The sequence below is a fragment of the Podarcis cretensis genome (genome assembly GCF_951804945.1).
Source record: "Podarcis cretensis genome assembly, chromosome: 8".
In the NCBI taxonomy this organism is placed as follows: Eukaryota; Metazoa; Chordata; class Lepidosauria; order Squamata; family Lacertidae; genus Podarcis; species Podarcis cretensis.
Window position 1 is genome coordinate 5,069,595 of NC_137177.1, and position 23,567 is coordinate 5,093,161.

General features: G+C 52.4%; 1 protein-coding gene across 2 annotated transcripts in view; it reads right to left on the reverse strand.

The window, feature by feature from the left end:
• Positions 1-364: 364 nt before the first annotated feature.
• SIPA1L3 (signal induced proliferation associated 1 like 3) overlaps positions 365-23,567 on the reverse strand; it is a 108,798-nt gene continuing 85,595 nt past the window's right edge. For both annotated transcript variants that reach the window (XM_079985276.1, XM_079985277.1), the window contains exons 16-21: positions 22,175-22,337; positions 16,206-16,401; positions 12,935-13,078; positions 6,437-6,569; positions 4,651-4,732; positions 365-2,703 (exon numbers count right to left, since the gene is read on the reverse strand). In XM_079985276.1, coding sequence (XP_079841402.1) covers positions 2,554-2,703; positions 4,651-4,732; positions 6,437-6,569; positions 12,935-13,078; positions 16,206-16,401; positions 22,175-22,337 — 868 coding nt within the window. In that variant the 3' untranslated portion in view covers positions 365-2,553. The remainder of the gene's footprint in view (positions 2,704-4,650; positions 4,733-6,436; positions 6,570-12,934; positions 13,079-16,205; positions 16,402-22,174; positions 22,338-23,567) is intronic.

Here is a 23,567-nt window from a genome sequence, read left to right on the forward strand (position 1 = left end):
CTCCTCCTCCCCCCCCCCCCCAGTCATGGTGTCATGTTCCAGGTGTGTCTAGACTGATGTTATATTGGGGGGGGGGAGAGAAAAAGATGGGAGGGGCAGTTTTTCCCTCCCACATGGCGCTGCCATCATCCTCATCCTTGCACCTGGCAAGGCAAGGCTGGTGTCTTCTAGCAAGAGCTGTTGCCATGACGACAGGAAGAAGAGGATGTTTGGGTACCAGGCTGAAGATACTGCCCCCCCCCCCCCCTCATTTTGCCTCGATGCTCAGGCAAAATCTGGGGTCTCTGTGCAAGAGAGAGAGAGAAGGAATAAAGGAAGGAAGGAAAAGAGAGAGGAAGGGGTGCGCTCAAGGAAACAGACAAAGTTTTCTATGAAATGTTTATTTTATTTCTCTCCTTACCCACCCCAACACCCAAGAGGTGTGTCGCCCCAAAGAAACTATCATTGAGGATTCCAGAGAATTATACTGGGGGAATTTATTCTTTTTTTCCCCCTCCTCCTTTTTTTCTTTTTACAAAAGGCTGGTTGTTGTTCTTTCCTATCAGCAATTTTTAAGACAAAAAATAATAATTAAATAAGACAAGATCTGATCCCAAAAGATTCTTATAAAATTAACACAAGAAACAACTCACACAACACGACTGACAAAAAAAAATGAAGGCGAGGCCCCCCCCCACTGCTCCCACCCTGGTGGAGGGGGGGGGGGCTTCCATGTCACAGAGAGGAACGCTAAAGGATAGATTTATTCTTATTTTTAAAGTGGAAATAGGGGGGAAGACAATAATCCGTACAAATTGCAGTGAGATACTGGTACAAAATTGAGGGGGAGTTTTGGGGAAGTGGGTGCTGGCAGGGGTGGGGGGGCTGGGCTTTGCCACTTCTGGCTGAGACACTGCCTGGCATTTGCACCCCTAAGTTGGCTCTGGAGAAGGTGGAGAAGGCTTCTCTCTCCGCCAGGCTCTATGGCTCTATTGGGGGGGCAGGCTCCTTAAAGGTTGAGCTGGGGGTGCAAAAGGGGGTTAGCACCCCAGGGAGTTAAGACGATCATGGTGTAAGTTCCTGGGATGCTGTCAGAGCTTGGAGATTCTTCCCCACTTCCCTGGCTACCTGCCCCCTGCAAAAAAACCACATTTTTTCTTGCAGCAATTCCAATGGCCCTTGCCCCCCCCCTTCCCTGGGGAAGGGCAGGTAGTGGAAGGCCTTGTCGTTGTCGGGGGGGGGGGAGGAAGGGCCAGGAAGCCCCCCACCGCTGGGTGGGTCTGGGGTTTGCATAGTTCAAGACGCTGGCTTGGCAATTTGGCGAGGGGTGCACAACATCACAATTTGGGGCGTCCTGGGAGGACCCTGCGCCCTATGCTAGCAGCCAGAAGTGCCCCCCAGGCTTCCCTTTCTCAACCCTGCTGGCCCCCACCAGGCCTCCAGGACACACACACCCCCGAGCCCAGCCGGAAAAGGGGTCTTGTTCTTCCTGCAAAGGACCCCCTCCTGATCAAAAGCACCCCCAAAATGGCTCTGCTGGTCCAGACCATGTGCTTTTATCACACAACAACAACAACCTGCGAACAAGGAGAAGCCGCAACAGGGTATGCATTTCACAACCACGACGTACCAACTGCCCGCAGGCAATTCCTTATTGCCGAATAGTTGCTCAGGCACAGGGGTGCCCGGGGTGTGTTTGTGTGTGTGTGTGTCGGTACCAGAGGTCGGGAAATGTGGGAGGCCCCTATTCCTAGGAGGAGCTGGAGGGAAGGGTGGCCCCCCAATAATGGCAGGACCGCCCGTTGCCACACACAAGAGGCAAGCGCCCGCCCCCCCAGGCCAGTGGGGCAGGGGCACCACTCCTGCCCCGATGCCCAGGACTGTCCAGGTCCCACGGCTCCCAACTTCTGCTGCCACTGTGCAACCGTTTGTGTGTGTGTGTGTGTGTGTGTGTGTGTGTGTGTGTGTGCTGAGTTCTGAAGCATGCACAGAGTTCTCCAGAGGGGCGGGTGGGTGGAGTTACAAACAGTACCATTTATACAAATATAGTGTTTTATAAAGAACATATACATTTAAACTTCTTTTTTTTTTTTTACTTCCTGAGCCACTCCCATCCTTGCGTTCTCTAGAAAATAATTTAGTCGTGAGAAAGTGCTCTTTTGAGATTCTCGGTGGTCACGCTCAAAGGCCCCCCCCCAAACACCCCGAGTCTGTCAAGCGCCAAGGCGCCCCCTGGTGGCGAGCCAGGATAGGCAGAGGCGGCAAGGGCAGCGGCAGCCCCCTACCCTGCTTGGGGTGGGTGAGCCCAGGTGCCCATATCATAGTTCTCTTGGCAAATGCCCAAGGAAGCACCTGAGAGTACACTTGTGGCAAGAGGTGCCCTGGGCCCCGAGTGCCACGCCTGGCGCCAGGCTGGGAAGCGGGCACGCAGGAGGGCGGGAGGAGAGGGGGCCCTGCTCCCCAAGGAAGAAGGAGGGAGGCTGGCCAGGGCGTTGTTGGGGTCCCGCACCAGAGGAGCCACCACCAGCAAGCCCCTCATCTCTCGCTTCCAAGCAGCCCCGCTCTCCGGCAAGCTCACAGCTCCTTCTTCTCCACGGCGCTGGAGAAGATCTCAGCAAACTTCCGCAGCTGCTCATTGGCCGTCTGGGACTCCTCCTGTAGGCGCTGGTTGTTGTGGCGCAAGTTGGCCACCTCTGCCTGCAGAACCACCTTGTCCTGCTTCTCCTGGGAAAAGAGAGAGGGAGGTGGGAATCGGGGCCGTTGGAGGGGTGTGTGTGCAGTGGTCCGCCTCGTCCAGTATCCTCTTCTCAACAGGGGCCAAATACCCCTGAGAACTTAGGAATGCAGATAGACTGCCTCTGCAGCTGGAGGCCCCATAACAGCTGAAGAAGAGCCTGGCTACCGGATCGGGCCAAAGGGGGCCCATTGAGCCAGCATCCTGTTCTCACAGTGGCCAAAGAGATGCCCATGATGGGAAACCCGCAAGTGTACCTGAAGGAGCGTCTCCACTCCCATCGTTCAGCCCGGACACTGAGGTCCAGCGCCGAGGGCCTTTTGGCGGTTCCCTCACTGCGAGAAGTGAGGTTACAGGGAATCAGACAGAGGGCCTTTTTGGTGGTGGCACCCGCCCTGTGGAACGCCCTCCCACCAGATGTCAAGGAAATAATCAACTATCTGACTTTTAGAAGACATCTGAAGGCAGCCCTGTTTAGGGAAGTTTTTAATATTTAATGCTGTATTGTTTTTAACACTCGATTGGGAGCCGCCCAGAGTGGCTGGGGAAACTCAGCCAGTTGTGCGGGGTTTAAATAAATTATTATTATTATTATTATTATTATTATTATTATTATTATTATTAAGCACAAGAGAAACTCTGCCCTCCCAGGGTTTCTAGCCCCTGGGATTCAGAAGCATGGTTGCCTCTGGCCGTGAAGGCAGCTGAGCAGAGCCATCGTGGCTAGGAGCCACCCAAAGCCCTCTCCTCCTCTGTGAATTTGCCCAATCCTCTTTTAAAGCACCCCTGCCTCCTGCAGCAGGGAGTTCCACAGTGTAACTAAACACAGGGCGAATAAGTCTTTCGTTTCGTCCTGAATCTTCTGTGAGTTCTAGGGAGAAGCCCCCTTCCTCTGCACAGAGATCAGAAGCCGCAAGAGGCTCCCTCAGACGGTGGGGGCCTCTCCATTGCTGGAGGTTGGACGGCCGTCTGTCGTGGACGCTTTGGCTGCGATGCCTGCGTTCCAGGGGGTCAGACTAGATGACCCCTGGGTGCCTCCCAACTCTATTCAGTGAAGCAGGAGGCAGGCACAGCGGCTCAGTCAAGCCGCACCACCAGATGAGAAGAGAACCCAGGAGTCCGGGCTGCCTTCTTGCCCCTTGAGTGTCAACCTTCTGGGGGTTCTTCTGTCGTCCCTCCCCACTCCCAAGTAAACATCCCTTTAACATCACTCTACGTGGGGCTGCCCTTGAGACTGACCCAGAAACTCCAGGGGGGTGCAGAATGCTGCAGCGATACTCCTTACGGGGTCCTCGCCGTGGGATCACATTCATCCTGTACTTTACCAGCTGCACTGGCTCCCGGTGGAGTACAGGATCAGGTTTAAGGTGCTGGTTTTAACCTTTAAAGCCCTATACAGCCTAGGGCCCTCGTACCTACAGGACTGCCTCTTCAGGTATGTCCCACAGAGGACCGTACGGTCTTCAAACAAAAACATCTTGGAGGTTAGGCTGGCCTCAACCAGAGCCAGGGCTTTTTTTGCTGTGGCCCCGATCTGGTGAAACGCTCTGTCACAAGAGACCAGGGCCCTGCGGGACTTGACATCTTTCCGCAGGGCCTGCAAGACAGAGCTGTTCCACCAGGCCTTTGGCCAAGGCGCAGTCTGACCCCCCTCCTTTGGTCATCCTCACAGAAGTCTACCCCAATGGTTGCCATTAATTTGATTCTGAATGATTTTAGAATGAATTGATTTTAGAACGCCGTGTTACTTTTATTGCTGTTAGCCGCTCTGAGCCCGGCTTCGGCCGGGGAGGGCGGGATATAAATAAAATTTTATTATTATTAAATGAAGAGGGCATTTCAGGGGCGGCGGCTTCGCCTTAGGCGGTACCAGGGCATGATGGGAAAAGAGCCCCCCCCCTTTGAGCCATCCCCTGGGGAGGGAACGACAATCTTACTTTCTGCAGGTCGCTATGGAGCTGCTTCAACATGGCCTCCAGCTGGTAGACTTTGCCCGTCAGGTCCACAGAGGGCTCCTCACTGCGAAGGGAGGGGACAGCAGAGCGTCAAGAGGCAGCATGGCCCAGTGGTTAGAGCATCGTACCAGGGGCCTGGGAGAAACCAGGGTCCAAATCTCGCCTACTCGGCCATCGCCAAGCTCACGGCGTGGTTCTTTGGGCCCAGTCCAAACCTTTTCTCAGCCTAGCCTACCTCGCAGAGTGGTTGTTGTTGTTTGGGGGGGGGGTTAAATGAGGTAAAGGTAAAGGTAAAGGTACCCCTGCCCATACGGGCCAGTCTTGACAGACTCTGGGGTTGTGCGCCCATCTCACTTAAGAGGCCAGGGGCCAGCGCTGTCCGGAGACACTTCCGGGTCATGTGGCCAGCGTGACATCGCTGCTCTGGCGAGCCAGAGCCGCACACGGAAACGCCGTTTACCTTCCCGCTGGTAAGCGGTCCCTATTTATCTACTTGCACCCGGAGGTGCTTTCGAACTGCTAGGTTGGCAGGCGCTGGGACCGAGCAGCGGGAGCGCACCCCGCCGCAGGGATTCGAACCGCCGACCTTTCGATCGGCAAGTCCTAGGCGCTGAGGCTTTAACCCACAGCGCCACCTGCGTCCCTTAGGTTAAATGAGAAGGGGGGGTTAAATGAGAAGGGGGGGAGCCGTGTTGGAGGTCACCTTGGAGGAGAAGGCAGGATATAAACAGAGCAAATGAATGGATGAGATACCGAATTTTTCGCTCTATAAGACGCACCAGACCACAAGGCGCACCTAGTTTTTGGAGGAGGAAAACAAGAAAAAATACCGTATTTTTTGCTCTATAAGACTCACTTTTTCCCTCCTAAAAAGTAAGGGGAAATGTGTGTGCGTCTTATGGAGCGAATGCAGGCTGCGCAGCTATCCCAGAAGCCAGAACAGCAAGAGGGATAGCTGCTTTCACTGCGTAGCGATCCCTCTTGCTGTTCTGGCTTCTGGGATTCAGAATATTTTTTTTCTTATTTTCCTCCTCCAAAAACTAGGTGCGTCTTGTGGTCTGGAGCGAAAAATATGGGTATATTCTGAATCTCAGAAGCCAGGACAGCAATAGGGATCACTGTGCAATGAAAGCAGCAATCCCTCTTGCTGTTCTGGCTTCTGGGATAGCCGCGCAGCCTGCATTCGCTCCATAAGACGCACACACATTTCCCCTTACTTTTTAGGAGGGAAAAAGTGAGTCTTATAGAGCAAAAATATGGTAATTAGAGAAAACGAAGACCTAGATCCCTCCTTGGAAAAGATGGAAGATGGCGAGTGAAGGCAGATTAGCGAATGCATTTCAGCCCCCCCCCTTATGAGAACACAGCCCCCCTGCCAAGACCCCCAGCCGGTGCCCTGACCCCAAAATGTCCAGAAGCAGGTTGAGATGGAAGCACACCCCCACCCAAAAAAACCCCAGAGCTGTGCAAAAAGGGCAGCCCATGATTTTAGGTTGATTCTCCTCCACCCTGGCCATCCAGGGCAAGTGTACCTGCAGCTCCCCCCCCCGCATTTTTTTGCCCCCTCCCCACCAGAGACCTTGCTCCCCTAGGGAGAAGCAGGAGAGGAAGCCCAGTGTGTCCCCCTGCCCCCCCCCAGACCTCCAAAGGGGGTCAGAAACACGCTTCCGGCTGGGCAGTTGGAGGCCAGGGCCTGCCTTCCCCAAATATAAAAGCGAGGGGGTGGAGGAAGGGGCTTCTGATGGGAGAAGGGGGGTCTCTCTCTCACCTCATGGTGGGTGTCGTGCGGGACGTCAGCTGCCTCTCCAGGCTCAGGTGCCCCAGGACGGGGCTGTGGGCAGAGGGAACGTCCGGGCTCAGCGTGGCGTCATGGAGGGAGAAGAGGGAGACGGCTCTTTGGACTGAAAGGGGAGCAGGAAGAGGAGGGTTTTGCGGTGCGGTCACCCCCCACCAGGCAAAATAACAGGCCCCCACCCCTTCCTGGCAGAGGCCATCGCCCCTTTTTTCTGCACGTTTCCGAGCACAATTCCAAGTGTTGGTGCTGACCTTTAAAGCCCTAAACAGCCTCGGTCCAGTATATCTGAAGGAGCGTCTCCACCCCCATCATTCTGCCCGGACACTGAGATCCAGCACCGAGGGCCTTCTGGCAGTTCCCTCACTGCGAAAAGCCAAGTTGCAGGGAACCAGACAGAGGGCCTTCTCGGTGGTGGCACCCGCCCTGTGGAATGCCCTCCCACCAGATGTCAAAGAGAACAACAACTACCAGACTTTTAGAAGACATCTGAAGGCAGCCCTGTTGAGGGAAGCTTTTAATGTTTAATAGGTTATTGTATTTTAATATTCCGTTGGAAGCCACCCAGAGTGGCTGGAGAAACCCAGCCAGATGGGCGGGGTATAAATAATAAATTATTATTATTATTATTATTATTATTATTATTATTATTATTATTATTATTACAATTACACCCTTGCAAAGGGACGTGGGTGGCGCTGTGGGTTAAACCACAGAGCCTAGACCTTGCCGATCAGAAGGTCAGCAGTTCGAATCCCTGCGACGGGGTGAGTTCCCGTTGCTCAGATGAGCGGGGTATAAATATATTATTATTATTATTATTATTATTATTATTATTATTATTATTATGATGCAGGAAATGGGGCTGTCAGGGCCGTGGGGCAGGGAGTCATCCCCCTCGGCCCCTGCCTGCCTGAGGGGGGCAAAGGGTGTGTGCCCTTCTTTGTGCGCCACAAACAGCAGAACTCCCTCCCACAAGAGGCAGCGGAATGGGCAAACTCATGGGGCGGAATGCTGTCGACAGCGAGGAGCCCCAGGGGCCGTGCTCTGGCCTCCTGGAAACGGCAGGAGGGGAGGGGGCTCTTGCACTCAAATCCTGCTTGCAAGTTCCCCACAGGCACTGGGAGAACATGATGGAGGATGAAACCGACCATTGGCCTGGCTAATCTTATGGACCGATGGAACCTCCATGTCCAGGGACAGTCTATCTAGAATAACATTTGAAGCTTTCTTATGTTTTTTATGTGTGTTGGAAGCTGCCCAGAGTGCCCAGATGGGTGGGGTATAAAATATTAATATTAATATTAATGGTGGTGGTAATAACAACAACAAAACAACAACAACAACAACAACAACAACAACAACAACAACAACAACAACAACAATAACAATGCACTATATGGCCTAGGAACCTTGTACCATACGGTCTTCAAATAAAAACGTCTTGGAGGTCCCGGGCCACAGGGAGGTTAGGCTGGCCTCAACCAGAGCCAGGGCTTTTTCGGCTGTGGCCCCAATCTGGTGGAACGCTCTGTCACAAGAGACTAGGGCCCTGCGGGACGTGACATCTTTCCACAGGGCCTGCAAGACAGAGCTGTTCCACCAGGCCTTTGGCCAGGGCACAGTCTGACCCCCTCTCTCCTTTGGTGATCCTCGTAGAACTCTAGCCCAATGGTTGCCATTGATTTGATTTTGAATTGATTTTAGAATGAATTGATTTTAGAATGCATTTCAATCAATTGATTGTGATTTTATGTAAAATGTGTTATTTTTATTGTTGTTAGCCGCTCTGAGCCTGGCTTCAGGTGGGGAGGGTGGGGTATAAATAAAAAATAATAATAATAATTATTATTATTATTATTATTAATTCACAGGTTCTTAGGGCCAGGTGATAACCCACCTGGTGCTGCCGCCAGAGCCTTTGGAGTGCAGAAGGGAGTCCCAGCCCATTTTCCAAGGCTGCAGCGCTGGGGCTGCAAGTGCAGCTGGCCCAGCGCTGTGGGGCTCAAACCGGCCGGGCAACACACTGGGCCCAGCCCTTCCCTGGCAGGCAGCCACTGAGATTTGCTGCTGCCGCTTTGACGGGCGACTTGGGATTCGGGTTCTGCAACAGCTCTGGGCCTGCAGGAGTCAGGGCGTTTGCTCCCTCTGAGCTCAGGGCAAAGGCCGAGGCTCCCGTGCCCTGGTGATCTCAGCGCTGTCTGCTTGACACCTGCTGCCACCACCACTGAGCATCAAAGAGGCTTGTGGCGGGGGGGTCCACCCCCCAGCGCTTTCCCTCCCCTCTCACCCAATTAGCTGCTTCTCCAGCAAAGCCTTTCACCTCCCCATTTAACACGCCCCCCGCCCAGCAACTGCTGAGCTCTTCCACTCCCCCCAGCGCTGTGATCAACCCCTCCCATCTGCCTTTCCCTCAATTAAAACAGCCAAGTGCTAATTAAGGCAGGAACGCTGAACTTCCAAGGCACAGGAGCCTAAATATAGAGCTCCTGAAATGTCAAGAGGCAGGGAGTTGCCGGGGTGCGTGGTTTGGGGGCCGTCGGCCAGAGAAGCCTCAGCTGAGATTCCTGGGTTGGACTAGATGGACCTTGGGGTCCCTTCGAACTCTGGTTCCAGGGGGAAAGAGGGGGGGAATGCTGCACGGAGGCAGGAGGGGGTCCCTGCTCCCCAAAGCACCAGAAGATGCTGGGCAGAACAATCTTTGGTGGCACTTGGACAGCTTTAAAATCCCTCCCCCCATGGCCTTTGTATGACCCACACCCATGGGTACTGTGCGTTGCCAGGCCAGGGACTCTGCCCTGCCGTGGAACAGGGGCAGATGCCACCAGCTCTGTGCCCGCAGAGTCCTGGGCTTTTGCCCCAAAACGCTTTCAGCTCCCGTCTCCTGCTAGCCCCTGGATAGGTGGGTCATCTGCCTCTCCATCTTCCAAGCCACAGGGCAGAAGGGCAAGGGGCTGCTGCAAAGGGCAACAAGAGGAAGGGCCCCTCTCTCCCCCTCCATGGCCACAGGGCACCCGAGGGAGACCCGGGTGCTTCCTGCAGGGTGTTTGCCTGCTCCTACCTTTCCCCGCTGGGCTCCCGGGTACCAGAGCAGAGCAGGAGGCACAGGTGAGCTGAGTAGCGTGCGGCCGACGATGGGAGCCAATGGCCCGTCTCCTTCCTCTGTGCTTGGCTGAGTGGCTGCTCTGCTCTGGAGTCGGGAGGCAGGCAGGGAGGGTGGCGCCGGCGTCGTGACGCAGATGGCAGGCCTGAGCAGATTGCCGAACCTCCTCCCCGTCCCCTTCCCCCCTGCCGGCAGGGAGGCGGCTGCTCCTCCTTGCTGCCAAGGGAGATCCCTGCCGGAGCCGGAGCCGGGCCTTGCCTGGACACGCAACCACCGCTCTCCACCCCCCTGCCCTACTTTCGGCTCAGTGACAAGAGCCGAGCCGCTGCTCCTCCTCCAGCCCAAAGGAAAGCAGGTCACGGAGGCAGGCGGCTCCCCCAGGGGCAGAAACTGCAGCCAGGTCCTCATTAGCTTGCCTGCCTGGAAATGAAAGCAGCCGTGCAGGGGGGGCCAGAGAGGGAGTGGGGAGGGGGCTCAGGGCGCCCCAAGCTGCTCAGGGGCTCACCCGGGTCACTCGCAACCCACGGTGGTATTTTAACGTTTTGTGACACGGCTGTTGCTCCTCTACCGATTATCAAATTTCTGATATCTGGGTTTCCGAAAGGGTTGTGGAATCTTGCTCCGTTTGATGTCGTTCATTCGAAAATCATTTAAAAATAAATTGTGACTTTATGTGCACCGGATCGGATGCTACAAGGCGTGCAATCCTCAATGTTTTATTGCGTTTTCCAGCTTGTGCATTATGGAGTGGCAATTTAAAACTGAAATGGAAGCGCTGGGGCAGAAGGAGGCTGGGGCTTTGCAGACAAGAGGCTCAGCTGAGAGGCCAGCAGGGGTGGGGGCTAATCCAGGGGTGGGGGCTGATCCAGGATGCTGGAGACCAGGAAGAAGGGGGGGGGAGGTGTCTGGGGAGACTAAGCCCAGAGCAGACGGCAAGCGGAGCGCCTGGGATTTTTCTTTCATTTTTTCAAGGGGGGAACTCACTCTCCTACCCCAAATCCAAATTCAGTGCCTCTTTCACATTTATTCATTCGGTTTGTTTTTTTTTCATTTAAGGAAATTTACACACGGCTTGATTGCAAAACAAAAACCCTCAAAGAAAAGATAAAAGCATAAAATTTTATGTTTCTGTTTAATATTTCTGTTTAAAACAGAAAGATGAAATAGACTAAAAACAGGTCCAAACTCACGCCAGGTTTCTAAGCATCTGGGTGAGGCTTGTCTAAACAAGGATGTGTTTTAAATGGGCACCCAAAAGGAAGGGCAGATATCAAAAGGCAGAGAGTTCCAAAGTGCAGGTGTGGCCAGACTAGGAACGGCCGAGCTCTTACACAGGTGGAGCAGCCATTACCTGGTACCTGCAGCAGCGCCCGTTCTGCTGATCCAAGTGGTTGAGTGGGCATGGATGGGTGAAGGGCCACCTCGCAGGTAAACTGGTCCCAATTTGTTGAGGGGTTTTTCTATACGGACAGTAACACCTTGAAGTTGACCCAGGAGCAAATGGACCTCCAGTGCAGATATCCCTGCAAAAAGGGTTTCACACCTCGCTCTCATCAGCAACCGCGCTGCAGCATTCTGCACTGACGGTTCCGGGAATCCAGCCTTGAACTCAGCAACGCATGACTTAAGACAGGGGTGTCCAACTTCCAAGAGACTGCGATCTACTCCCGCTATAAATAAACTGGCGGTGATCTACTCATTGGATTGACCAGAGTTGTCAAGCATTCTTTGGGGGGCGGGAATTGCGGTCACGCCCCTTGATTGACCGGTAGATCGCAATCAACCTGTTGGACACCCCTGACTTAAGAGATCCCTAGAGGTGCCCTGGCAGGCCCTGAGGGGTCTGGAGATCTCAGTCTCCACCTTGGTCTTCCGCCTGACTTTGCAAGCAATGGCTTCAGGTCTGCACTGCCAAGAAGGCAGCTAGGGCACCAGGAGAGGCGGGAGGAAACTCCCCATAAGGTCCATAAGTAGAAACACCCTAGAGGTCCCGGGCCCTAAGGAAGTCAGATTAGCCTCAACCAGAGCCAGGGCCTTCTCAACACTGGCCCCGGCCTGGTGGAACGCTCTGTCTCATGAGACCAGGGCCCTGCAGGATCTGATTTCTTTCCGCAGGGCCTGTAAGACAGAGTTGTTCCGCCTGGCCTTTGGCTTGGAATCAACTTGATCCCCTCCCCCTCTTCCTTTTTCCTTTCATCTTCTGTGATGGAACTCCTATTTGGGGACTTCCCTGGCTTTTTTCTGGCCCACATGGGACCAGTCTGGATAGTTGGCCTTGGAGAAGATTGGACGTTTTCATCTCCAAAAAGTTTTTGATTTGAGTTTCTACTGAAATGAGGCTGCATTTTAATGTTGTATTTTAATCTTGTTTTTTAAGTTGTATTTTAATCAATTGTTTTTATACCTGGTGTTAGCCGCCCTGAGCCCAGTCTTGGCTGGGGAGGGCGGGGTATAAATAAAATTTATTATTATTATTATTATTATTATTATTATTATTATTATTATTATTATTTCCTGGGACTCGGGGACGCCCCTTCTTCCCCTCCCAGGCTCTCAAAATGATGTGAGAGAGGCGCCTAGAAAGAGCCACAAGTCTCCTAGTTCAACTGATGGAATCACAGAAGTGAAGACTTGGAAGGGACACGAAAGGCCATCTAGCAGGCCAGAAAGCAGGCAGCTGTTCACAATTAACAACATGGGTCCAGTTGAGCTGCGAGATCTTCCTCGCCCCCTGTGTGCCCACTCGACCGCTTCCAAGGGTACAACTGGGCCTGTGACAGGGGCCACATAATTCACCCCCAACCCTCACTGGTAAGAAATCAACCTTACAGAGTGGTGGTGCCCAAACTTCAGAACTCCCTGCCTTTTGATGTCACTGCACTGCTTTCAGCTAAAACCGTATTCCTGCTTAGCCGAGTCTGCTTGGGAAGTTCTCGTGCGTCTTTTAGTCTGTTGTCATTCAAACTTTTTGAAAGTCTTAAATCATTGCTCTTAGCTTTTCTCAAGTGACAATCTTACACTTTCATCTTTTCTGTAAACGGCTCTGATAACAACCAAGCGGCGCGTAAATTTGAGGAGATAAAAGTAATTCACGAAAGAAAGTGCCCAGGTGAACCCAGGAGCCTGGCAAGGCCACAAGCCGCTCCCAGAAGTGAACCCAGGAGCCGGCCTCTTTGAGGACTAGTAACCCTGCGCCAGCCAAACACAGGCCCCGGGGAGCCTCTGCCCCAGCGCAAGGAAGGTCAAGCCCCCCGGAAACCCCCTGGCAAACACTTCTACATGCTGGCATCTGGCCATGCTCCCTAGGGAGGCAGAGGGGGCAGTGGGCAGGAGGGAGGGGCTCCAGCGCTTTCGCCACCGGCCTTCCCTACCTTCGTAGGCCTTGGCTGCGTTGACCAAGCTGGACCACTCCAGGCCGGCGGCCGTGTCCGGAAGGGGCATCAGGCCCGGGTCAATGCGCCGCAGAGGCTTTTCCCGCACGTCCGTCAAGGAGAGCTCAGAGGCTGAAATGGCGCCTGCAGGGAGAGCAAGGCATAGCTGTCAACTTACAGATTTGAAAATAAGGGACCAGCAGCCTCGAAAATAAGGGACCAGCAGCCTCGAAAATAAGGGATCAGCAGCCAAAATAAGGGATTTTGCTTAGTTTATACAGAAATCCGCCACTGATGGAGCCAGGCTGCTTTGGCTGCGACTGACCGTGTTTTGCAGGGGGTTGGACTAGATGATCCTAAGGGTCTACAACTCCCACCAAAGAAGAGGGGCAGAAAAAACCAGATAAACGACGTCGAGATGGCAAAGCTTACAGGCAGAATTAGAAACTAGGAAGAGGACCTAATAAAGAATGGGGAAAGTTTATAATTTAGTTGAAAAGCTATTGTCAAGAGTTACATACATTAGTAGGATTGGCAGAAAACTTGTAGTAAAAATTTGAACTATGGATGGACAAGTGATTTATAAAAATAGAGTTATGAAAGGAATGAAGAGGGGGAAATCACTACATTAAGATGCTGCACTGGTTGGAGGGGATGCTAGAAGCAGTCGGGGCTGACGTCGTCCTGGCGCGAGGAGTTCCATCGGCCCTTCCCCACCCGAGGAGGAGGGGGGAGGGAGGGAGACTCTCGCCCACGACGCCCATGAGGTGGTTGCGGCGCTGTGGCCGCCGCTGAAGCACTGCCCTTCTGCATCCCTCCCCATCCCCTCCTCTTTCTCCTCCCTCAGGCCGCCTCCTCAGCCGCCGCCGCTGCCACTTCCGGCTTCCCCTGGCAGTGCGGTGGAAGTCTCGCAAGAGAGGGGCTGCCTGCCCGCCTGCTGCCACCCATCTCCTCACTACGCGCCCCTGAGGGGGGAAAGGGAGATGGAGATGCGGCAGCTCATACGCACTCTCTCTCTCGTGGCAGAGGACCCCGAGCCGCTGCTTCCCTCTCACGCCGGGCGAGCATGAAACCCGGGAAATTTAAGGGACATCATCAATAAGGGACAGCAGCGGGAAACGGCGCTGGGATAAGGGTGTCAGCATCGCCCTTGAGCCAGTGTCACCAACTGGACTCATGCACTTCAACCCCGACTGGGCTAGGCGAGCTGGGTAGCACTTCCAGAGACCACCAGGTCAAAGTGCTGTGGACTCACAGCTTAGAGTTGTGAGCACCGGATTCACTTCCACAATACAGTCGTCGCACAGCAGAGTATAGCAGAGTCTGGCAGTGTATAAACGACTCGGAGAGCAGCTCTGTAGAATATCTTCTTTTATTCTATAACTACAACTATAATACAAAACTATATACAGAGCTAAATAGGTCTAAGCATAAATGAATGCTGCACTGAGTGTCTGCAGCTGCTCTTAGCAGCAACCTTATCTCTACACACGATCTCTAACCCTCAGTCTCTCTCTCTCTCCGACACACTGGCTGACTGACTGACTTGGTGCTGGAGCTGAATAAGTAGAAAGCAAAACACTGCTCCTCCTCTCTGGAGAATCAGCAGACTCGTCAGGAGATTCTTGGATATGGGAGGGGTGAAATCTCCTCAAAGGGAGTTTCCCGCCAAATAAGGGACAGTTGACAGCTATGGAGCAATGGCCTCGTCAGGCGGCTGCCAACGTCTCCCCAGACAAGACCACCCTCCATGCCAAGCGCGCCTGGTTTGGAGGCCCCCCCACCAGGTGGAACCAGAGCCAAGACACAGCCTCTCCAGTCAGCAGAAGATTCTGGGGCTCTGGGGAGCCAGTGTCAAGTAGGCCCCAGGAGAGACCAGGGTTCAAATCCAGCCACATGGCCACAAACCTCATGGGGGGGGGCCTTTGGGGGCAGTCACTGCCTCTCCGAGCTCAGGCTATCTCCCAGGGTTGTTGTTGTTATTATGGGGGTGAGAGGAGGGGTGAACCACGTTGCCGGGGGGGGGGTGTCCCCTCTTTGGCTCACAATAGACGGGGGAGGCTTAAAAGGATGCTTGGCTGGGAGAAAGCTTTTCTCCCTCTCACAGTGCTCGAACTCGTGACATCCAAAGGAAGGCGGATGTTGGAAGATTCTTTTTTTTAAAAAAAAAAATATTTATTGGTACTACAAAAAGTTGCAAGAATAAAAAAGGAAGAAAAAGACAAACAGAAAATACAAAATACAAAAAAATAATATATAAATAAAAAACAATTAAGAACAAATCCAACTTTCCATATCTTATCAATCATTTGCTTGTTTCCTTGACCTCCTCACACCTCCCTTTTTTCTATTCTAGTTCATTAGTTGTTTCAGCAAATCCTTTCCTTCGGATGTTGGAAGATTCAGGAGGATAAAAGGAAACCCTCCTTTATACAGCAGTATACAAATTTAATATAATAATAATAAGAAGAAGAAGAAGAAGAAGAAGAAGTCCTCCTTCACGTAGCACAGAGTTGAACTGTGGAACTCCCTGCCACAGGAGGCAATGAAGACACCTGGATGTCTTTAAAAAAGAGGGTTGGGCAAGTTCACAGAGAAGGAGAGGCCTTTGGAGGGCTCCCAGTCAGGCTCTGCTCTGCCCTCCACGGTCAATGGCAGTGAATGCTCCCGAAACCCTGGGAGGGAAGAATTGCTAATTCTCCCCTGGCCTCCTCGCTGGCCCAAGTAGGACTAATTCAGCCAGCTAGCCCTGGTGACTATCTAATGCTTATTAGATGTAAAAGGTAAAGGGACCCCTGACCATTAGGTGCAGTCGTGGCCGACTCTGGGGTTGCGGCGCTCATCTCGCTTTACTGGCCAAGGGAGCCGGTGTACAGCTTCTGGGTCATGTGGACGAGAGCAACACACGGAAACGCCGTTTACCTTCCCGCCGGAGCGGTACCTATTTATCTACTTGCACTTTGACGTGCTTTCGAACTGCTAGGTTGGCAGGAGCTGGGACTGAGCAATGGGAGCTCACCCCGTCGCAGGGATTCGAACCGCCGACCTTCTGAACGGCGAGCCCTAGGCTCTGTGGCTTCCCCAAATTGATTTCTGAACTTTGAATTTTATTGTTATTCATGTTTTTATACTGCCTTTTATGCTGCTTCTACAATTGTTTTAAATTTGTTGTTAGCTGCCCTGAGCCTGGTTTTCTGAACCGGGAAGGGCGGGGTATAAATAAAAAGTTGTTGTTGTTATTATTATGGTCCCCCCCCAAAGCAGAACTCACCCTTCCTCTCCGAGAGGCCCCCGTTGCTGGGGGTGGGGTGCTGCTTCCGCACGGGGAGGGTGCTGAAGGTGCTTGTGAAGAGCACATCCCCCGGCAGGGGCTGCTCAAAGCCGTAGGCGCTGGCATAGCTGGGGTCTCGCCTCCCGCTGCACAGGCTCTCGTCCGACAGCGTCCTCTGCAGGGTCTTCTGGGGAGACTGAGGCAGGAAGAGAGACACGGTCAGAGGAGACTCGGGAGAGGAAAGACCCGCTGAGACCGGGGACACTCTTTCTTTTTTTTAAGAATATTTATTAAGATTTTACAAGATCATACATACAAAAATACATAATAAAACAGAAAAAAATACAAAAATACAAAATACAAAAAATAAACAAATAAACAAAAAAAGTTAAAACAAATCCACTTTTTTTTGTAACCTTAAACTCATTAGCTTGTTTCTTTGACCTCCCGTTTTTGTATTCCCATTAATATAATCAAATCAGCAAATCCTTACCCTCTTTCAATTATCTTAACTCTATATCTTAACATGTTAAAACTCTTATGTTTTCACCCATTATCAATTCACTTTTGCATACTCTTTTTAACTTTGTTGCTAATACCACTTATTTTCAATCCAACATCATTTTAACATTCATTAATTTTACAGTGTTTCTGCAGACAGTCTTTGAATTTCTTCCAGTCTTCTTCCACCAACTCTTCTCCCAGGTCTCGGATTCTGCCGAGACCGGGGACGCTCTTTCTCCCACAGGGGCCAGAGAGACGCTCCTGGGAGGCCCACGAGCAAAGAGGATGGAGAGCACATCACCTGGAATCATAGAGCGGAAAGGGAACCCTGGGGGCCATCTAGTCCGCCCCCCTGAAATAATGCAGGAATTACAGTGGACAGAGGGCTTAAGAAGGAGAGTCCAGCACAATTGCAGAGGAGTCTAAACGGCTCAGAAAAGTCTTCCCAAAGTTTAGGCAAAGAATTCCCTTTGCTGTCATTGGAGCCCCTTGGTTCAGATCCCAACCTCTGGAGCCATGCAAAGCAAGCTTGTTCCCTCTTCTATGGAACAGCCCTTCAGGTACAGTCGTACCTCGGGTTCACAGACGCTTCAGCTTGCATTAGAATCATAGAATCATAGAATCATAGAGTTGGAAGAGACCACAAGGGCCATCGAGTCCAACCCCCTGCCAAGCAGGAAACACCATCAGAGCACTCCTGACATATGGTTGTCAAGCCTCTGCTTAAAGACCTCCAAAGAAGGAGACTCCACCACACTCCTTGGCAGCAAATTCCACTGTCAAACAGCTCTTACTGTCAGGAAGTTCTTCCTAATGTTTAGGTGGAATCTTCTTCCTTGTAGTTTGGAGCCATTGCTCCGTGTCCGCTTCTCTGGAGCAGCAGAAAACAACCTTTCTCCCTCCTCTATGTGACATCCTTTTATATATTTGAACATGGCTATCATATCCCCCCTTAACCTCCTCTTCTCCAGGCTAAACATGCCCAGCTCCCTTAGACGTTCCTCATAAGGCATCGTTTCCAGGCCTTTGACCATTTTGGTTGCCCTCCTCTGGACACGTTCCAGTTTGTCAGTGTCCTTCTTGAACTGTGGTGCCCAGAACTGGACACAGTACTCCAGGTGAGGTCTGACCAGAGCAGAATACAGTGGCACTATTACTTCCCTTGATCCAAAACACCCAGCCACCCCACTCACAGATGACGACCCAACCTCTGCTTAGAAACCTCCCAAGTAGAGGCCACAACCTCTCGAGGGAGTCTTTAAGACAGCGGTCATAGAATCATAGAATCCTAGAGTTGGAAGAGACCACAAGGGCCATCGAGTCCAACCCCCTGCCAAGCAGGAAACACCATCAGAGCACTCCTGACATATGGTTGTCAAGCCTCTGCTTAAAGACCTCCAAAGAAGGAGACTCCACCACACTCCTTGGCAGCAAATTCCACTGTCGAACAGCTCTTACTGTCAGGAAGTTCTTCCTAATGTTTAGGTGGAATCTTCTTTCTTGTAGTTTGGAGCCATTGCTCCGTGTCCGCTTCTCTGGAGCAGCAGAAAACAACCTTTCTCCCTCCTCTATGTGACATCCTTTTATATATTTGAACATGGCTATCATATCACCCCTTAACCTCCTCTTCTCCAGGCTAAACATGCCCAGCTCCCTTAGCCCTTCCTCATAAGGCATCGTTTCCAGGCCTTTGACCATTTTGGTTGCCCTCCTCTGGAGGGTTGCGGACTGCCGAAACCTGGAAGTACCGGAACGGGTTACTTCCGAGTTTCGGTGGTCTCGCATGTGCAGAAGTGCTAAATTGCGCATGTGCAGATGCGCCGAATCACAACCCGCACATGCGCAGACGTGCCACTGCGGGTTGCGGACCATGTGGGTTGTGAACGTGCATCACGCATGGATCATGCAACCCAAGCGTCCACTGTATTTGAAGAGGGCTGTCACCTCTCTGTAATCTCTTTTCCGGGCCAAACAGCCCCAACTCCAGCAACCATTCACAGAAGCGTAGAATCAGGGATTTGAAGTGACCTCTTGGGTCATTTAATCCAATCCCCTGCAAACGCAGGAATGTCAGCTAAAGCACTTGTGCCAGGTGGCCATTCCTCATGAGGCTTACGTTTCCATCTGGTACGCGGGATGAGACCCTACCTGCCTGCGGACTGTCTCACCAGAGTGGTGCATGCTCTGGTTATCTCCCGCTTGGACTACTGCAATGCACTCTACATGGGGCTACCTTTGATGGTGACTCGGAAACTACAACTAATCCAGAATGCGGCAGCTAGACTGGTGACTGGGAGCGGCCACTGAGACCACATAACACCGGTCTTGAAAGACCTACATTGGTTCCCAGTACGTTTCCGAGCACAATTCAAAGTGTTGGTGTTGACCTTTAAAGCCCTAAACGGCCTTGGTCCAGTATACCTGAAGGAGCGTCTCCACCTCCATCATTCTGCCCGGTCGCTGAGGTCCACCGCCGAGGGCCTTCTGGCGGTTCCCTCATTGCGAGAAGCAAAGCTACAGGGAACCAGGCAGAGGGCCTTCTCGGTAGTGGCGCCCGCCCTGTGGAACGCCCTCCCATCAGATGTCAAAGCGATAAACAACTACCTGACATTCAGAAGACATCTTAAGGCAGCCCTGTTCAGGGAAGTTTTTAATGTGTGATATTTTATTGTATTTTTGGTTTCTATGGAGGCTGCCCAGAGTGGCTGGGGAGGCCCAGTCAGATGGGCGGGGTATAAATAGTAAATTATTATTATTATTATTGTCAGGGACTCAGCGGGAGCGCAGGGAGGAGAGGAGATGGAAAGCGAGGGGGAGCAATCCGAGGGCAGCGTAGGAGAATATGACAGCAGCCCGATAGATTCCATGAGCCTCTCCAGCGAATCGGAAGATTCACAGAAGGGGGCACCGATGGGCAGGGCAAGGGGGGACCCAAGGGGGACACCCCAGAAGCAAGGGGCCAGCGGGGACTCCCAGAGCAGCAGTTGGAAGTCAGGACCAGCTTCCCCACCAGAGCGTAGTGGGGGGGAGGAGTCCCAGGTGTCAGAGCCCACATATGCACCACCAGCGAGAGAAGATGAGTCAGGGTTGACCACGCCTCCATCGGAGAGCGAGTTAACGGTTAAGAGGAAAGTTGCAGGCTGGGCGCGCGCGCCAAGTTCAAAGGTACAGGCGAGCGGCACAGAAGGTAGCCCGGATAGGGAACCAGGTCCTAAAGCCCGCCGGAAGGAGGGGCAAGAATCGTCAGGGTCAGCGTCAGAGGAGTCCAGGAAGGATGAGACCCTAGCGGGCAGGAGGGCCCAGAGGAGAAAGGAACTTAGGAAGAGGTGGAGCAAAGCGAGCGTCTTAAACTGGTGTGGAGGGGGAGGAGACTCAGACGGGACTTCGCCGGTCTAAGGTCGGGACGTAGAGCTGCACGCTGCGGCTTTAAAATGGAGACTGAATCTCAATAAAGACTTTTGTACATAACTACAGCCTAGCGTTGGTCCTCTGTGAGCTGGGACCTGGAGGCAGCTCTGACAATTATTATTATTATTATTATTATTATTATTATTATTATTATTATTCCAATCCCTGGGTCACCCTCCTCTGCACACCTTCCAGTTACCAACATCCTCCTTAAACTGTGGTGCCCAGAACTGGACACAACATTCCAAGTGTGGTCTGACCAAGGCCAAATAGAGAGGGACTATGACTTCCCGTTGATCTGGACACTAGACTTCTGTGGGTGCAGCCTGGAATAGCATTCGCTTGTTTTGCTGCTGCATCACGCAGGTGACTCACACCAAGAGTTTCCTAATCGCTCCACCTTGCTTCCTGGGCTCTGGGAAGGTGGCACAAAATAGCGGCTGGGCCCTCCCGCTTCCTGCCCCCCCAGCTCACCATTTACAGTGGTGCACCGCAAGACGAATGCCTCGCAAGACGGAAAACCCGCTAGACGAAAGGGTTTTCTGTTTTGGAGGCGCTTCACAAAACGAATTTCCCTATGGGCTTGCTTCGCAAGACGAAATGTCTTGCGAGTTTTTCCGACTTTTTCCCCCTCCCCCCCTTTTTCTAAGCCGCTAAGCCACTTATCCGCTAAGCGGATAAGCCGCTAAAAGCCGCTAATAGCGCTAAGCCGCTAAGCCGTCAATGGGCTTGCTTCGCAAGACAAAAAAACCGCTAGACGAAGAGAATCGCGGAACGGATTCTTTTCGTCTTGCGAGGCACCACTGTATTCAATTCCCTGCTACCTCCGTGCAATTCTGCAAGCGCGCTAAGTACAGTCGTACCTCGGGATGAATACGGTTCAGGTTGAGTGTTTGCGGGTTGCGCTCCACGGCGACCCGAAAGTAACAGAACACATTACTTCTGGGTTTCGCTGCTCGCGCAGATGCTCAAAATGCTGTCACGCGCATGCGCGGAAGCAGCAAAACGCAACCTGCACACGCACAGTCGCATGTTACGTTCGCTTCAGGATGCGAACGGGACTCCCGTTCACATCCAGAAGTCCCACTGTACAGTCATACCTCAAGCTGAATGTGCTTCAGATTGAGCGCTTTTGGGTTGCGCTCCGCGGCAACCCGGAAGTAACGGAGAGCGTTACTTCCGGGTTTCACAGCTCGCGCATGCGCTGACGCTCACAATGACGTCACACGCATGCATGGAAGTGGCAAAACACAACCCGCGCACACACAGACACGTCGTCGCATCTTACGTTCCATTCAGGATGCGAACGGGGCTCTGGAAGGGATCCCGTTCGCAACCCAAGGTACCACTGCACTGTATTTTTCGCTCCATACGACGCACATTTTCCTCCTAAAAAGTAAGGGGAAATGTCTGTGCGTCTTATGGAGCGAATGTGTGTTTGATTGCTGCCTCCCTTTCTGGCCCCGCCCCCTTGCCCTGGCCTCCGTTGTTGAATGTTCTGCAGACGGAGGCCGTTTGTTTCCCCAGCAATGTGTGACTGGCTGATTAGATTACAGTGGTACCTCGGGTTAAGTACTTAATTTGTTCCGGAGGTCTGTTCTTAACCTGAAACTGTTCTTAACCTGAAGCACCACTTTAGCTAATGGCGCCTCCTGCTGCCACCGCAGCACAATTTCTGTTCTCATCCTGAAGAAAAGTTCTTAACCTGAAGCACTATTACTGGGTTAGCGGAGTCTGTAACCTGAAGCGTATGTAACCCGAGGTACCACTGTATCTGTCTGGAAACTGTAGAAACAGCTCCCTTTCCTTTCCTAAAGAAGCTGCAGAACTGTGAGTTGAACCCCATAAAAACAGGATTTTTTCCCTTTGCAAAGTAAGCTCAACAACTTTGAGCTGATCCTCAAAAAAGGGGGCTTTCCCCCTTTCCTCCTCTAAGAACTAGGTGCGTCTTATAGTCGGGTGCGTCTTATGGGGCGAAAAATACGGCAAATCACGCAGTGAGTTGCATGTCTGCTGGACTCTGCGTGCTGCCAGTCCCCTCTTCCTCCCAAACTCACCAAATCCCTCTCCTGCTCGGCGGAGCCGCCGTCCATGATGATCAGCTTCTTCAGGTCGTCCTCAATGGTGGACTTGTAGGTCTTGCGTGGGGAGCGGAGGTCACGCAGGGAGGCCCTTAGGCGTGGCTGCCCGAAGACATTCTTGGTGTTCAGGTCCACTTGCCTGGGGGGAGAGAAAAGGGGGTGATGGAGAGGAGAGGCTACAAAATTCAGGGCTTTTTCACTTAGGGGAAAGGCAGTGTTATCGGAGAACTCTGAGGGCTCCCTTGGACAAAAAACAAGGACACCAGCCAGGAATACGAGAGCAAAACAGCAGCCAGTAGGCTTGGTCTTTATTGAAGACTGTCGCGACAGGACTCCCACAAGATGGAAGCCCGGAACAAAAGAGAACCCAAACTTTTATTAGCTGCTGATCCCCATGTTACACCCCCCCAAACTACATCACTTGTACATCATGAAAGGGGAGGTCTGGTGGCAGTAATCTGAGCATCCTGGACCCTGCCCCATGGTTCCCCTTGCCCTCCACCAAACACCCATCAAGTGTAACAAAAGAGATCTTTACATTTCCCTGTTTCCCAGCCAAGTTAATCACACCCTTTTCGCTTCATCTGGGTTTGTTATTTCCAATATGGCTACATGTCTGGCACTCAGGTATCAGGATGCCGGGGATTATCACTCAGGCAGAGGGGCTGCTGAGTAGCTGAGCTCACATGTTGTCAGGGAACTGACATCGGAGCCAGAGGTGGAGACAAGGCTCTCAAGCGATGCTGGAGAGGAGCCCAGCAGAGAGAGAGGGAGCTCATCGGCTGGGGAAGGAAATCAGTGTAACACCAGGGATAAAGGAGGGCTGATGGGAGAATCGGCGAGGGGGCTCCAGGACACTTTGCTGGAGACCAGCGGGGAGAGCACGGGTCCTCCGCTACCCACACCCACCCTGCGCAGAAGACTTCCGCGCAGGGAAAGTAGGCGTAGACTTGGCGTCAAAGAACTTCTTTGCTGGAAGAAGTTCAAGAAACGCCCACTGACGGATACTGCTAGCGACTGAACAGCCACGAAGTGAAGGGCTGTCCAGCCAGGAAAGGTTTAACCAGGCTACCTAGCCAGGAGTGGCGGCAACTTACGCACGAGCAACCCCTTATAACCATTACACATGTCTATATGAATTTCTGAAGTTTTCCAGTGAGCCAGTACATAGACACATTTATCAGTGAATTCTTACATTTGGTGTCGTGCAGCAGAGGCCCTTTGAATAGATAGGAAGAAACTGTGATGAAGTGTTTTGTGGGGACAAATCACAAAAGTCACAAAAGTGATTGTGCTGGTTTTGGTAGTGGGCTGCATGTGCATGATATCGGCTGGAGGGGAACCCCCCCCCAACCTATACATAAATTCC